Source organism: Polyodon spathula, chromosome 20 (genome assembly GCF_017654505.1).
Source record: "Polyodon spathula isolate WHYD16114869_AA chromosome 20, ASM1765450v1, whole genome shotgun sequence".
NCBI lineage: Eukaryota > Metazoa > Chordata > Actinopteri > Acipenseriformes > Polyodontidae > Polyodon > Polyodon spathula.
The window spans coordinates 23,468,458-23,482,906 of record NC_054553.1 but is presented as its reverse complement, the minus strand read 5'-3'; the positions used below and the strand labels follow the sequence as shown (position 1 = coordinate 23,482,906).

Here is a 14,449-nt window from a genome sequence, read left to right as displayed (position 1 = left end):
GCCATTGCAGTGCATTCCCCAAATAAGGTCATAAATTTTAAAAAAAGCAATTCAATATTTTAAACCGGCTAATGTTAAACAACATGGAATACCTTGTACAGTGCATTATGAATTACATCATATAAAGGCTTTTAAAAGATATTCTGAAATAATGACTTCATGTTTCATTCTTTTAAAATGTGAATCAGCATTACAGCACTCGAGCTAATTACAGTACTAAAGTAATAACGTTCATACAATCGCAGACAAAAATATTGGCACCCTACATTTATTATACCATACTTCAAGGTAACAGATTAACGACAAGCATTAAGTAAACCACTTTTTAATAAAACAAAAAGCAAAATACACAATCTCTAGTAATGTAACCAATAATCTTTATAAAAAAAAAAAAAAAAAAAAAAACATTTCATTTAAAGTTTTTGTTCATGACAGAAGTATTGGCAACCCTGCTTTGGTAAAAGCAAAAGGAGGACACACAAAGTACTAAATCGTGTGTTTTAATACTTTCAGACGTTTAAGTTCATTCTTAACCAGTGCATTGAATCTTGTTGGTGAAATCTGAGCTAATTCTGTCATGGATACATAGTGCTTGGCTGCAGCTTTTTTTCAGGTCCAGAGCATTTCTATTGGATTGAGATCTGATGATTGCAAAGGCCTCTCCTGAACTTTAATCTCCGTTTTCTTCAAGAACTCCAGCCCTATGACTTAGGTCTATGCTTTGGGTTGTTGAAAATAAACTGTCTGCCAATCAGCCTATGAGCAGATGGTGTCCTTGTACTTTGTAGAGTGCTTTGATACATGGCTGCATTCGTTCAGTCTTGAAGCACATAAATGTCTCCAGTCCCTGAACTGCTAAAACACCCCCATATCATGATCAAACCACCTCCATGCTTAACTGTAGGTACAAGGTTTTGTTCATTTGAAGGCTTTCATTTTTTTCTACAAACATATCGTGGTCCATCGTTGGGGAAAAGTTATATTTTAGTTTCATTGGACCAGGTAATTTTGTTGAAGACTTCAAATGTTAAAGTACCACCACTTTTGCCATGAACAAATATTTGAAATTGCTTAAGTGCTTTTTTTAAATTTGTTATGTGTGTTAAATTACCAGAAATTGTGTATTTTGGTCTTTGTCAAATGAATTGGTGGCTAATTTTCATTAAATGCTTGTATTTGACATGTTTTCTTGAATTATCTTATATTAAGTGTTGGGTGCCAGCACTTTTGTCTGTGACCTGTAATATCTTTAAAAATGTACCGTCCTGTTAATCATTTATAGACTATATTGTAATTCATACAGTTATAAAATGACTGTGTAACAAGCTCTAGCCTGGTCCTACATGTGATTTATATTAATTACATATTTTTAAAGAGCCAGTGGGTCATTCCTTTTATTTATTTTTCTGCAACAGCCGTACTGTTTTAAAGTATTCTAAAAGACGGTGCTTTTAACCCTTATATTGCTGCCACATTCTAACAGCTCATTATCACTATGGAATTGATTAAAATGCCAATCATTTTGTAATTAGTAAATTATAATAATTTTAAATGGGGTTACTATAGTTTTTAATACTGTACAGTCCACCATCCTATAGATTTCCATTTCCTGTAATTTTTCAAATTAACAAGTAGAATTAGCAAAGAGGAATGCATATAACTTATTTAGAATAATCACAATTAGCAACCCAATGTATTGGAAGTACGTTTTCTCAAATGACCATGTTACAAGTTAATCTTTTTGCCTACTGTGATGTATTTTAAATATATTATAAACAAACTATGATCATCAATATTTTATTGATGAGACTACTGTAAATATTGTATATTGCATTTTATAGCTGAGCCAACAAAATATACCCTACCTTGAATATATCAGAAATTAAATGCCGATAGTTATCTTGAATTATATTTGGCCCTGTACATAAAACCTTAAGGACCGTGTTAAAGACATGTTTTTAAGGACTTGTTTTTTTCTTTTTTTCCAATGTTTATAAACATTCGCTAAACCTAGTGCTTTGAAAAGTAAGAATCGACTAACAAGCCCTCTCCAAAACGTTTTTTAAAAACGTGTTTTGGACTGCAAGCTTGATTTAATTATTCAAAATTTACTTTGTGTGCTTCTTTCTTTTCACAGTCGCCCCACAGTGATTGAGAAGTTTGAGGCCCTGGAACTGGAGAATGCAGAGAGGATGGAGACTAATGAGCCTGACCTCCCAGCAGCCCGGCAGGGGAGGAGTGAAACCAGGCGATCCCAGAGAGAGGTGCCTATTTCACTGGGTCTAAGTGGCCACTATGGGAGGGTGCTGGTGGCTCAGAAGCATAGTCCTCTTTTTGAGGTTTTAAAAAGAAAAACATTTGGCTAGACCACAAGTTGTCAATGCGGAGCTTATAGGTTAAGTTTAAGCAAACCCACAAGTTCTTCAGATGTCATCTGCACAGTTTTCCCTTACCTTTTTGTGGTATTTGAAATTGCATGGTTCCGGGTGATGTATTGATTTTTTTTCCCCTATTTAACTTGTGCTTTGAACTGTTTTGACACACCCAGCCTTGAACTTCCAATTTCTCTTGCTCTTCTCTATGCAGGCCCTTCCGTAACATAGCTCTAAAAATCCAAAACTGTGTTCTGTCAGTTATTCCCATATCTAATCTAACAAGTACAGTGTGCACTGGCCAGTAAATTACATTGTATGAACACAGTGTTATGAGAATGCGTGGTAAATGGACGCTCTTCGGTAGTACTTTAATAAATCTGCAGTAAGAACTGCAGACTCCACTTTTTAAAAACAAAGTAGGGTTCAGAGAGGGTTTAAAAAAGGACGCTACTGGTAACAGGAAATTCCACCGAATGAGAAAGTGTGGCAGGATGGTTTGGTGGTGACGTCAGACCAGGAAGAAACACAGGCACCAATACTACGTGTTAAAGCACTGAGCGCGCTTTTATTAAATAAAACAAAATAATTGAACAAACAAAACAGCACAGTGGACAAAACAGACAGACACAATAATTAAACAAAAACAAGTACCCTGCTAGTCGAAATCCAGCACGAATAGCAATTGTGTTGATTTTTTGAGTTCTCACTTTTCTTTAAGTTCCCCCTCTGAACATCCCCCACCCCAGTCAGCAAAAGCTGCTTGTTTTTATATCGTAATCGAGGGACTAACAGGCTAGCAATGACCTAGTTTATTCCTCGACCACATTCTGCACAGGATTTCTGGTATGTGCTGGTGACAGACAATTTGTCAATAAATCATTAGCTGCCGACCATGCATTCTTACAAGATTAGCTGGATGGGGAATTGAAACCCCATCCATGCTGTAAAACAACCATAACTAACAAACAACCAGTACAAACAACCAGTACAAAACAAACACCAACCAGTACATTATAATAATAATACAGTCCGTCGCATATCTGACTGCGGTGGGACCAGAGTAAGGGCGGATATATAAAAAAGGGGGATAAATGAATCCTGTTAAATACCATTATACACAGCTGTAACAATTACTGTATTCACACAATTATTGTTTTGAGATTTAACTTTTATTAGGGAGCTCCCCTAAATCCCTTGTTTAGAAAGATACAAGGCATTAATGCTTATGACACAGTAGCCGTCTGCCATATGCGTGCATCACTGCTGAGTGACAGGCAGGAGATCAAGACGGAGGTTGAAATGTATACGCCCCGCAGGCGAACAGCATCTATTTACATATCAACACAGTGAACAGCTCACGTGACACTACCAGCAATGCAACATAGTGCACGAAAACTTTGGTAGGATCTACAATCTCTGAACTAATCTTCTCTGTTCAATAATAAACTAACGTTGCTGAAGAGATAGGTCATGGTGGATAAATAGTTAGGGCGGATATGTGTCAGGTGAATACGCAACGAATTACTGTAGTACAAAATAATCTAAATAAACACAGGGGCAGAGGTCACAGGAAGTCAGAAAGAAATTAAAACCTCCAGCAACGTCTGTAAAGAGCTTTTTCAAAACCAGTTCTGTCCTCTGATTCAATACTAGAGCAAGGGCACTCCAAACTACCAAAGACCCTCAAGTTTTGTTTTGTTTTTAAATTTAATGGATGTCAGAGATGAATATAAATTACTTTCCAGGATCCGTTCTGTGATCACATTTCCCTAGTGGCTTCACTTCCTATACCCACACCAACTTTTGGGAATGAATTTGAATGCTTCAAAATGGAAAATGTCTACAAACAAATTTAAAACAAAACTGTTTTTTTTTGTTTTTTTTAATGCAAGTGCATGCTAGTGTCGTGTCTTTCCGTCCTACAACTCGCTTGTAATGAGAAGAGAGTTATGTTGACTGTGCAAAATGAGACAGATATATTACAACATAATAATTACCAACACAAATAATAAGAAAGAGATTGCCAAAAAAATATATCATCATGGAATAATGGCAATACAAATGGCAGCTTTTTTTTTTCTCCAGAACTAATTTAGTAAGTTTCAAATGTGTCTAGGGTTTGTTTTCTTTGTTAGAAAAAAAGAAAAAATAGCTTGTATTTAAGAAAAACATTTTAAAAACAATCTCATCTTGATAATTTGACTATTTCAAGTTGGCAGACACGGACTTTTGACCCATAATGTTATCGGCTCTCTGTTTTTAAAAGATTTCCATTGACTTGCTCCATTGTCCTAATTTATTCATTTCCTCATCTCTGAGCTCAGACCTCCACAGAACCTGACCTTCTTTGAGGAGTTGGGCGCAGTACTACTGTTTTGCATCATTAAGTGAAACTTTATTCATTAAAAAAAAAAGAAAAGAAAAAAGCCTCATGTTTAATTCGTTATCTAAACAGAGAGATTAAATTTGAGAAACAGAAAAAGAACATTTCTGTCCATAATAGGGGAATGCATTGCAGTGCTTCCCAACTCAAGGACCACTGGATGGTCTATTCAGTGGTGCGCAAGGCTGTGCTAGAAGAGACCAAATGTCATAATATACTGCAGTACTGATCGAGTAGTAGAGGACCATTTCAGTCTGTTCTCTCTGCTTGTGGGCTGTTAGATAAGTTTGTATTTGAATGTCATTTACATTTTGAGATTTTGAAATAAGTAATAATAATAAAAAAGTAATGTTGTGTGAAGGGTGTCTCATTGTATAATTCATTCAGTTGTGTGCAGTGTGGGTTAGAGAACTATATAGCTTAGTATCAACTTGCAGTAAATCACAAGAACACTGTGTGTTCTATGAATGGGATCTATAGGGTAAGATATACCGGAATTTGGACTAATCATAAGTGGTTGATTTCTCATGCGTGATTTCTAATTTGTTTATTGGAACTTTTTATAAATAATGTAATGGTGAACCCTTTTCTGAACATCATACTTTTGGGTCCCTAATTTTTTGTGCTTTGTTTTCCAGGAGCTAAAGAGAGATACAGTGCGAGAGTTTCACTGTTCTACCATCCCACCACTGAGAAGAGCTAAATCACTTGACCGCAGAACCACAGAATCAGTAATGACGGTAACTCATTTCTTAGCTTTGAAAACAGTAAGTAATACAGTAGTATAGTAAATAACTATATCATGTTATAAGGTGTAAAAACAAAGCTGTATCAAAAATATACAATGTTTCGCTGTCGGTTTACAGCAGCTTCAGTGTATTTAATCATACATTTTTGCTTCTTTTTTATGAAGTATTTATTTTATTTCTAAAAAATCCCTTTCATGTTCAGACTGTGTTTGTGCTGTTGATCTCATAGATTCAGTGGACTAGCTGGTCGATTCTCTTGTTTTTTTGACATTTGACTTTCAAAACCCAGCAGGAGTCCCTGTGGCATTTTCCAATGCACCAGTTGGGGTTTTCATCCAGGACACACTGTCAGTATGGTTGTAGATTTTACGTTAGTGTGATCATTGTAGGTTTAGGTTATTGCAATAGCATCACAGGATTTGTTAAAGCAACATATGCATAAATAGGGTGATTTAAACAGTGGTCGCTCTAAACATCAGGGGATGAAGGTTAAAAAAAAAAAAAGAATTCTGTTTATATAAATTAATATTTTCAATATTTAAATGATGCAAGCCTGGAAAATCAGTTTCTTCAGTGTACTCAAAAACCTATATTCACAGTGTTTAATCCAGGTGTGAGTATATTTATAAATGTGAAGTATTTAGTTTTGGTTTCTCTTGCAGAGAAATTATAAACAAGCAAGTTACAGTGATAAAAAAAAAATTAACCAAGTAGGATATATTGGACATCTTGGATTTAACTGCTTTTACCGACAAATGTACTGTAGTCAGAGTAGGTTAGCAACACATGGTGCTACATACAGGTAGGCTACCGTATTGCAGAAAATAAGCAACCGCGATACTTCTAAAATGTCATACATCATGTAATAAAATATTGCAGCGTTTGAAAATGGTAGTATTATTAATAAAGGTTGCCCTCGTATAAAGGCTGCCCTCTTTTAAGCGTCGCAGTAATTTTCATCAATTTAAAATAAGCTCCGCGGCGCAGATTGAAGTAATACAGAACTTCAGAGTACTTGCTGAACCAAAGTAATCTTCCCAGCATTATCTCTTTATCAGACAAGAGATGAAAACCAATAGAAAGTACACTTAGTTGTTACTTAGTTTACCCCCATTCATATACAAAAATATAAGACTGAACCAAACACATTGATTGGGTTAGACACACTAGACTGTGAAACATGTAACTCGGAATAAATGCAGCTGCCACTTGATTTTCCAAAACCTGAAACCCTAAAACCAATTATGAGAACAAAGGAGTTGACTCAAATAAAGACCTGACACCTCTGAACACAAAACTCAACTTTACGAGGATTAAAACTAGTGGGAAGTTGTCAAAATGGCCTTTTGAAATGCATGGTTCCTCAAGTTATTTTTCATGGATATAAGACTAACCATTTTCCTTCACACGTCTTCTTCTCCTCCTCTTGTCTCATCTGTCATTGGGAACGTTGTTGTTGCCTGTTCACCCTCTTGTGTACGTCAGTCATTTCCCTTACTTTGAACTGCTCGATAACTGCTTGTTTCCTCAGTGTGTCCCTGGTTCATGCTCTTGCAAGCTCGTGGCGTTCAGTTTCTCAGTGTTGTTGCCTGCTCTCACTAATACAGTGGTCACCAGTAGCATCATATAATGAGAATTAAAGTGCTAGTTGAAAATAGGGAAAAATGGGAGCCATGCAACTGTGGTAAAAAGGGGTGCTTTATAAAAGAGCACTGCACTGTGGTGTTAACTCCATTCTTAAAGAATAATTAACTTAAATAACACATTGCTATTCTTAAAAGAGCATTATATTTAGCAATAATAATGCCCCATATCGTTGTTCTTCATTTGTTATTAAACTTCCATAATGAACATTTCCATTTTGCCTTACTAAGTGTAAACAGCTGTTTCCTGATACCTTATCACTGGCTGTGGTGCAGGCCTGTTCCATGGTCTAGCCTCACTGCTGGACCATTGACTGACACCAAAAGTGATACGGTACCAGGAAACAGCTGTGTAAACGTCCCATGTGTTTATAGGGATGCTTGACAAATTTCAATATCCTTTATTAAAGTAAAAAAAAAAAAAATGAACAAAGAACAAAGGCCTTTGTTAAAATGTTAAAAGCAACGGTGATGGGAAATAGCCTTGGTTATCACTGCTTTTAAATGTGCGTTTCAGCTACATATTTACATTTATCATCAAAATATACTTGAACTTTTTAGAAGAATACCTAGCAAGTAATTAAAGTCAGGAAATGCAGTATTATAAACTCAACCTGTAACTGTTTACCTCTGGTTGTAGTGTGTTTGTCAGATTAAATATACATACCCTGGGGATAACTATGTGAGAATCAACTTCCACAGTAGCACAATGTGTTGAGTGAAGTCCTCTGTGTAAAGAACGTCAGCAACTTTTTTTTTTTCTTCGTTTTAATCTGTGTTCCTATATAAGTGCTTGTCTTAGATGCAGGTTATTCATGGGTAAACAAGAATCAGTGCATATATATGAAGATAATGGTCAAATGTGTTCTGGTTGAAATTCCAAAGGGGCTAGATATTAGTTTTATACCCCAGATGCAGGATGACCAAATAGCAAGGCAACTGATCCAACACTGCAGCATCTGATAAGAAAGATGAAATGGCATTGTAACAGAAGACAAAACCACTTTGTTTCTTGGAGCTGGTTTCAGGAAACTAGGTTTCAGACTACTGCATGGCACACCAGGGGATTTGATACAGTAAAGTTGCCTAGGTCTCCCCGTCTCCTGGAACCAGATTTCAAGCCGCTGTTCCTGGAAAAGGGGCTTTGTTTTCAGCTTTATAATTCAAACAGAAACAGTGGCAGAAATGAAAAATTTGGGAAGTTTAAAATAAATCAACTAAAAGTAAATGATTTCCTGGTTATATTATAATGGCAAAACTACAATTTATCCACAATCTTAAGTACTCTGGTAGTTCTCATATATATTGTACATGTAATATTCAGTAGACTCAAAGCTAGTTAAGCCTTGAAATTGAATGTAATAGTTTTATCGCCCACCTGAGTAAAGACCACAGTATGCCATTTTATGATTTCCAGCCCAGTATATTTAGTTTGAGGTTCTTTGTTATTTATGGATGTATTTTAACCAGGATAAAGCCTTTCAAAATTATGTTGTCTTGTTTTACCAGTGTCCTGGGAGACAACGGTTATGAATTTGGTTGCCAAGATATTACCAGTATACATATTAGCAGGACGGGTCGTTTTGAACACAGATATTCACTAAGTAACTCATATTGTCAGACAAAGGTTGTATACTTCATACTGGGAGACTGTAAATACAACTAAATGCATGTGTTGCTTGACAGTGTGTTCCTGTGGCAAGTCACATTAAGCAAATGTTAGTATGTCGCTGTAAATGGCAGCATATGAAGGCCTGTAAAAGTCTACTGTAGTACATTGGTTTAATAGATACTGTAATATGGATAACAAAAGACATGCTACGTTGAAATGTTACATCCAGCTAGATGCTTTGATTGAATGCATGTGATGCTGCAAGATCTGAATGCTGAATGATGTTATCTTTTTTAAAAGTCTGCTTATGAATAAAAAAAAAAAAAATAAAGGTTGGAACATTTTCAGAAGTTAAAAGCTTTGTAAATGGGGACCCTATATTTCATAACAAAATGAGGCAACTAATAAATGGTTCAAAATCCACCCTGAAGCAGAACACTTGCAGTCTTTCATGCAATCTCTTACTCTTTTTACAGCCAGATCTATTGAACTTCAAGAAAGGCTGGATGGTTAAATTGGATGAGCAGGGACAGGTAAGTTATTTTGATTTTCAATCTGTGTAATATTCTTTATTATAGTACATTCCCTTATAAAAGATTGCCACAGTAATTTAGCAGTTTTCCCATACTTTTTCCCCATTGTTATACTATGCATCTACCGTGGTTTGCTATGATTGATAAGAACATAAGAACATAAGAAAGTTTACAAACGAGAGGAGGCCATTCGGCCCATCTTGCTCGTTTGGTTGTTAGTAGCTTATTGATCCCAGAATCGCATCAAGCAGCTTCTTGAAGGATCCCAGGGTGTCAGCTTCAACAACATTACTGGGGAGTTGATTCCAGACCCTCACAATTCTCAAGTGCCTCCTATTTTCTGTTCTGAATGCCCCTTTGTCTAATCTCCATTTGTGACCCCTGGTCCTTGTTTCTTTTTTCAGGCTGAAAAAGTCCCTTGGGTCGACACTGTCAATACCTTTTAGAATTTTGAATGCTTGAATTAGGTCGCCACGTAGTCTTCTTTGTTCAAGACTGAACAGATTCAATTATTTTATGATACCTGTCTGGGCATTACACTTTGCTATGCTTTTTACAATGGGTTAACTCATTTTAAATCCCTTCTGATCCTGTGCCTAGTGCATTTTCCACATGGCAGGGCACCCATCCACCAAGTCAAAATGGTTTGAGCATGACATGTCTACCACAATATTCTGACTCCATCTCTTTTAAAATGTAAAACGACTGGTATTTACATGCATCAAAGGAAATATGTGAGAGTCGCTCATCAATGTGAGAAACTGTAAGACACTTTGTGCACTATATCTTTAAAGCGAAAGGATTTTCTTTGATACGTGCGGACATTGGGAGATGAAAGCATGACACTTGATCTTTCACTGTGACCTTTATTTAAAACTCTATGACGAATGCCAGTCGGCATTGGAGGAAAACATTCCTTAATATACGAAAGACGACATGGTTTTTCTACATTAGTTTAAGCTATTCCATATAAGTGATTGAAGGAAGTTGCTTAGCATTTTCACATTAGAAATCCATAGATTTCTGAACTAAACCTAAACAAGAATTCCATATAATGACAACAAATAGATACATATACTTTTCAATTTTCACCCGCTTAAGGAGCCACTAACAGGTATCTTTATATGGCTAATGGCTAAAAACTAGCACTAAAAAAGGAAATGTTTTTTTTAACGCAACTCATTATTTTCTTAGCTGTTTTTTCATGGGTTACACTTGGATTTACGAGTCTGTTTCTAGTAACCAAAGTGTATTTTTTATTTTTGATTTGATGTACTTTTGCTTACATACAGTTTAAAATGGTTTTGTAAAATCCCAGTCATCAAACTAGTATTTTTATATTACAATATTCAGACAAATATAAATGTGTAATTTCTGCTTGTTTGTGTTTCTTTTCAAGTGGAAGAAATACTGGTTCGTTCTTACTGACCACAGTCTACGATACTATAAGGATTCAATTGCTGAGGAGGTGAGTTGTGTTTTTAATAAGATATGCAAATAGTTTTGTCTAATTTTCATATAATATTGTATTTGTTTGTGGTTTAACAGTAATTGCCTTTAACATTCTGTTAATAATTCAGTTTTCTTTTTCAGGCATCAGATCTGGATGGTGAAATTGATTTAACTGCATGCTACAATGTTACTGAATACCAGGTTCAAAGAAACTATGGCTTTCAAATTCATGTAAGTCAGTCCAATTGAATGAATACTCTCAGGTATATCTAAATACTGCCACTGTTTATATTGTGAATGATGGTTATTAAAATTAAACCTATAACAATGTATGGTCTCTGGTGTCTAATTTAGTCTGTAAAACTGTTGAAATCGCTGCAGAGGGTCCCATTTAAAAAAATGTTGACAATGGCAAAGGGTCAAATAACCTGTACGATGCTGTCTCAGAAATTGTGAGTATTGTATGTCAGTATAAACTCTATGGTTGTTGCAACTTTTTCTAAGAACAGTTGACAGAAGGTCTCTTTCTTTTCAGACGCACGAAGACGTGTACACGTTGTCAGCCATGACTGCTGGAATACGACGGAATTGGATCCAAGCCGTGATGAAAAATGTCCTCCCCTCAACTGCTCCTGATGTTGCTAGGTGATCATAAACAGTACTGCTTTCGAAAAAAGATTATGGCGCATGTTTTTTTATTGTTGTTGATCGAATGAGGTGACTGGTATTTGAATGATGTATTATAACACTTGCGTACAGTACAATTGTTTCAAAAGTGGCGTCTTGCATATTGCCACACAATTTGAAACATTTAACACATATAAAATGTTTGAATATTATTTTTAGTTTATTATATTTTAGATTTAACAACTTTTAGTAAAATTGTTCAGGCCGTGGCTGGCCAGGTTGGTTCCTGATCTCCAGGGATCGGTTGCTTGGTAAGATTCATTGCTTAGGTTTGGAGGTTGAAAAGAAACAGCAAGAATGGAGGTCTCTTATTGGTTGTCTCATCAGTAATGAATCGGTCAGGAAAAGCAGGGTTTTTAAATACATACATGTGTCAGTATAACTGTTAAACCATTAAAGTGTGACATGCTAAATAGTCTTTTTTTTTTTTTTTTAAATACATTTATTTTTTCCATTTACTAGCCTTCCAGACGAACATGGTTCACCCACCCACTTGGATGCGCTGTTGAAACCAGATGTGACCCAGGACTCGCCATCTTCTGGAGCTTCATCTGTAGAGCGAGAAGCCGGGCAGAAGAAGAGCCGCATCCACGAGAGGAGGAGAGAAGGGCGATCTAAAACTTTCGATTGGGCTGGGTTCCGGCCAATCGCCCAGGCCTTGGCGCAGCAGCGAGCTTCCGAGACTGATGCATTTCAGAGCGACCTTACGGACTCTGACCGGACGAAGCGCCGTGAGGAACGCAGGAAAAGATACGAAATGACATCCAACTCACCAGAGGCTAACATGAAAGACTTTGAAAGTTGTAGCTCCTCATCCTCACTGGATAGGCAGCAGAAAGTACAAGAGGAAATCGAACAGCACTGGCAGCAGGTTGAAAAGACCCCGATTAGAGAAGAAAGGCACGTTCTTCTAGCAACAGCGTTTCAATTCAAAGAGACGACAGAACTGGAACGGCTATTGGAAAGTCATAAGACAGGGGTGAGTATATCAAAAACTCTTTACTGCTAAATTTGAACTGCTAAACAGGCTGTAAGGTTTGGAGCAAAACACATAGTGCAACACATTGTTATACCTTTTCTTGCAGTTTGTTTTTTGTCAACAGATTAAAAGAAATGTTTGTGTTCATAGTCAGGGGAGAGCAGTTTAGCATCTTGCCTGTCTGAAGTAGCTGATCTTCACTGGGGATTCCAATGGGAGCATCGCATTGGTTCTGGTGCTCCTGCAGGTTATGGAGGCAAAACACTGCAGAGACTGTTTTTCTTTATCGTGCTCTAGCATTTGGTTTAAAAATGTGCATGAAAAGGAAAACCATTGAAGCAAAATGGGTCCATTGAAAAATTTGCCGTTTTAAGTAAGATACAGATTTAGTCTCTGAAGGTAGTTTTCCTTTTTAATGGCGATAATTTTATGTAGGTTTCATAAGAATTGTTCTCTCCCATTGTGTTGTGTGTGTGTGCTTTTTTTTTTTTTTTTTTTAAACTTTTTTAGATAGAAGAGTTAAAAGCTCAGTTGGAAAGTTGTCATCAGCAGCTAGCAGATTCGAACCAGCGTAAAATGCATCTGGAGTCCCAGCTAAGAAGCGCTTTGGAACGCGAGCAGCAAGTCCTCGCGGGGTACATCTCACCGGTAAGTCAACCTCACAGCAACTCAAACATAGAAACAGGACGTCTTTCCTTTTAAACCGTCTTTGCATGTCGTATTTATAAACTGACAACTTACCAAAACCAGCTTGCATGGACAGCTGCATGAGGACATACAAGAAGTAAAATCATTCCATTTGCTTCTTCTTGTTCATTTTCTTTGCTGACTTTTGTAAAGTCTGCAACTAGAAAACAAATCAAAAGTATTTGTGTGCAAACGTCTGTATATTTAGATGTTACATATTAACATTTAAACAAGTTCTAGCTTAATATGGTTACTCTTAACGCTTGGTAGCTGTTTTTCAATGTTAGAGTTGCTGTCAAGTATACAAAACACAGTTTATAAATATGTGGTGTACAATTTGTAACATGTTTTTCTTCTGTCAATGCCAGCATGCCGATAAAACTGTTCATGTTTTATTAACTATTAACTAGACATTCATATGTATAATATCATTTATTTTCCATTTTCTAAATGAGTATTTAGCAGTAGTTTCATTTCATTAATTGTAGAACTGCTCACACTGTTCAGAAGAAATATAACCAAATGTTGTGGTGAAGTTTTCTGTATATTTCAAAGAAAAGCACACTTGTATACCAGTTTTTCCATTGTGTATTAGTCGCTAAAAGCATCAGTATTTAGGATTGTTAGGGATTGTTTTGGGTTATTAGGGGTTGTTTTGCTAAAGGTTGTCAGAATGATTCGAAGATATACACGTTTATAGCAAATGTTTTCTTTAAATTGGGTTTCTGATAGTAAGAGCTGTGTTTTTAAATTGTTTTAGCTAGTTTTAATACTAATTTTATAAATGTTTTTATAAAGATAACTGCAATTTTCATAAATTATACAGTGGCTCTCAAAAGTATTCACCCCCCCTTGGACTTTTCCAACATGGAATCAAAATGGATTTGTTTTGTGTTTGTAATTTAATTTAGAACAATTTGTAGATTTTATTTTTCACTTTGACTTTTTTGTGTTGATCAGTGGCAAAAACTCCTAATTAACTCAATTTTGATTCCATGTTGTAACACAATAAAATGTAGAAAAGTCCAAGGGGGGTGAATACTTTTGAGAGCTACTATATATATATATATATATATATATATATATATATATATATATATATACGATATATATATATAATTTAATATATATAGCGATATATTATATATTTAATGGGGCAATTTAAACAACGTTTTGTTAGAAATTAACGCTGACTCCTTAAAGAATGTTCAAATGAAAGTTTCTGGTGCAGATTTTTCTATATACTTTTGTAAGGCTTTTGCAACGATTTTCAATATGACATAACCACAAAGCATAACCACAAAGCAATAATGTTCATGGATAAATATTTGTGCATGGTTTCTTTCATG

General features: G+C 35.8%; 1 protein-coding gene across 4 annotated transcripts in view; it reads left to right on the top strand.

Annotated features, from left to right (window-relative positions):
- LOC121295905 (protein outspread-like) overlaps positions 1-14,449 on the top strand; it is a 73,413-nt gene that overhangs the window by 36,981 nt on the left and 21,983 nt on the right. For all 4 annotated transcript variants that reach the window (XR_005946982.1, XM_041221026.1, XM_041221025.1 and 1 more), the window contains exons 8-15: positions 2,138-2,264; positions 5,397-5,498; positions 9,239-9,295; positions 10,695-10,763; positions 10,889-10,978; positions 11,283-11,392; positions 11,897-12,413; positions 12,924-13,061. Coding sequence is in view for 3 of the 4 variants with exons in the window: in XM_041221026.1 (XP_041076960.1) it covers positions 2,138-2,264; positions 5,397-5,498; positions 9,239-9,295; positions 10,695-10,763; positions 10,889-10,978; positions 11,283-11,392; positions 11,897-12,413; positions 12,924-13,061 (1,210 nt within the window). In the remaining variant the exon portion in view is untranslated. The remainder of the gene's footprint in view (positions 1-2,137; positions 2,265-5,396; positions 5,499-9,238; positions 9,296-10,694; positions 10,764-10,888; positions 10,979-11,282; positions 11,393-11,896; positions 12,414-12,923; positions 13,062-14,449) is intronic.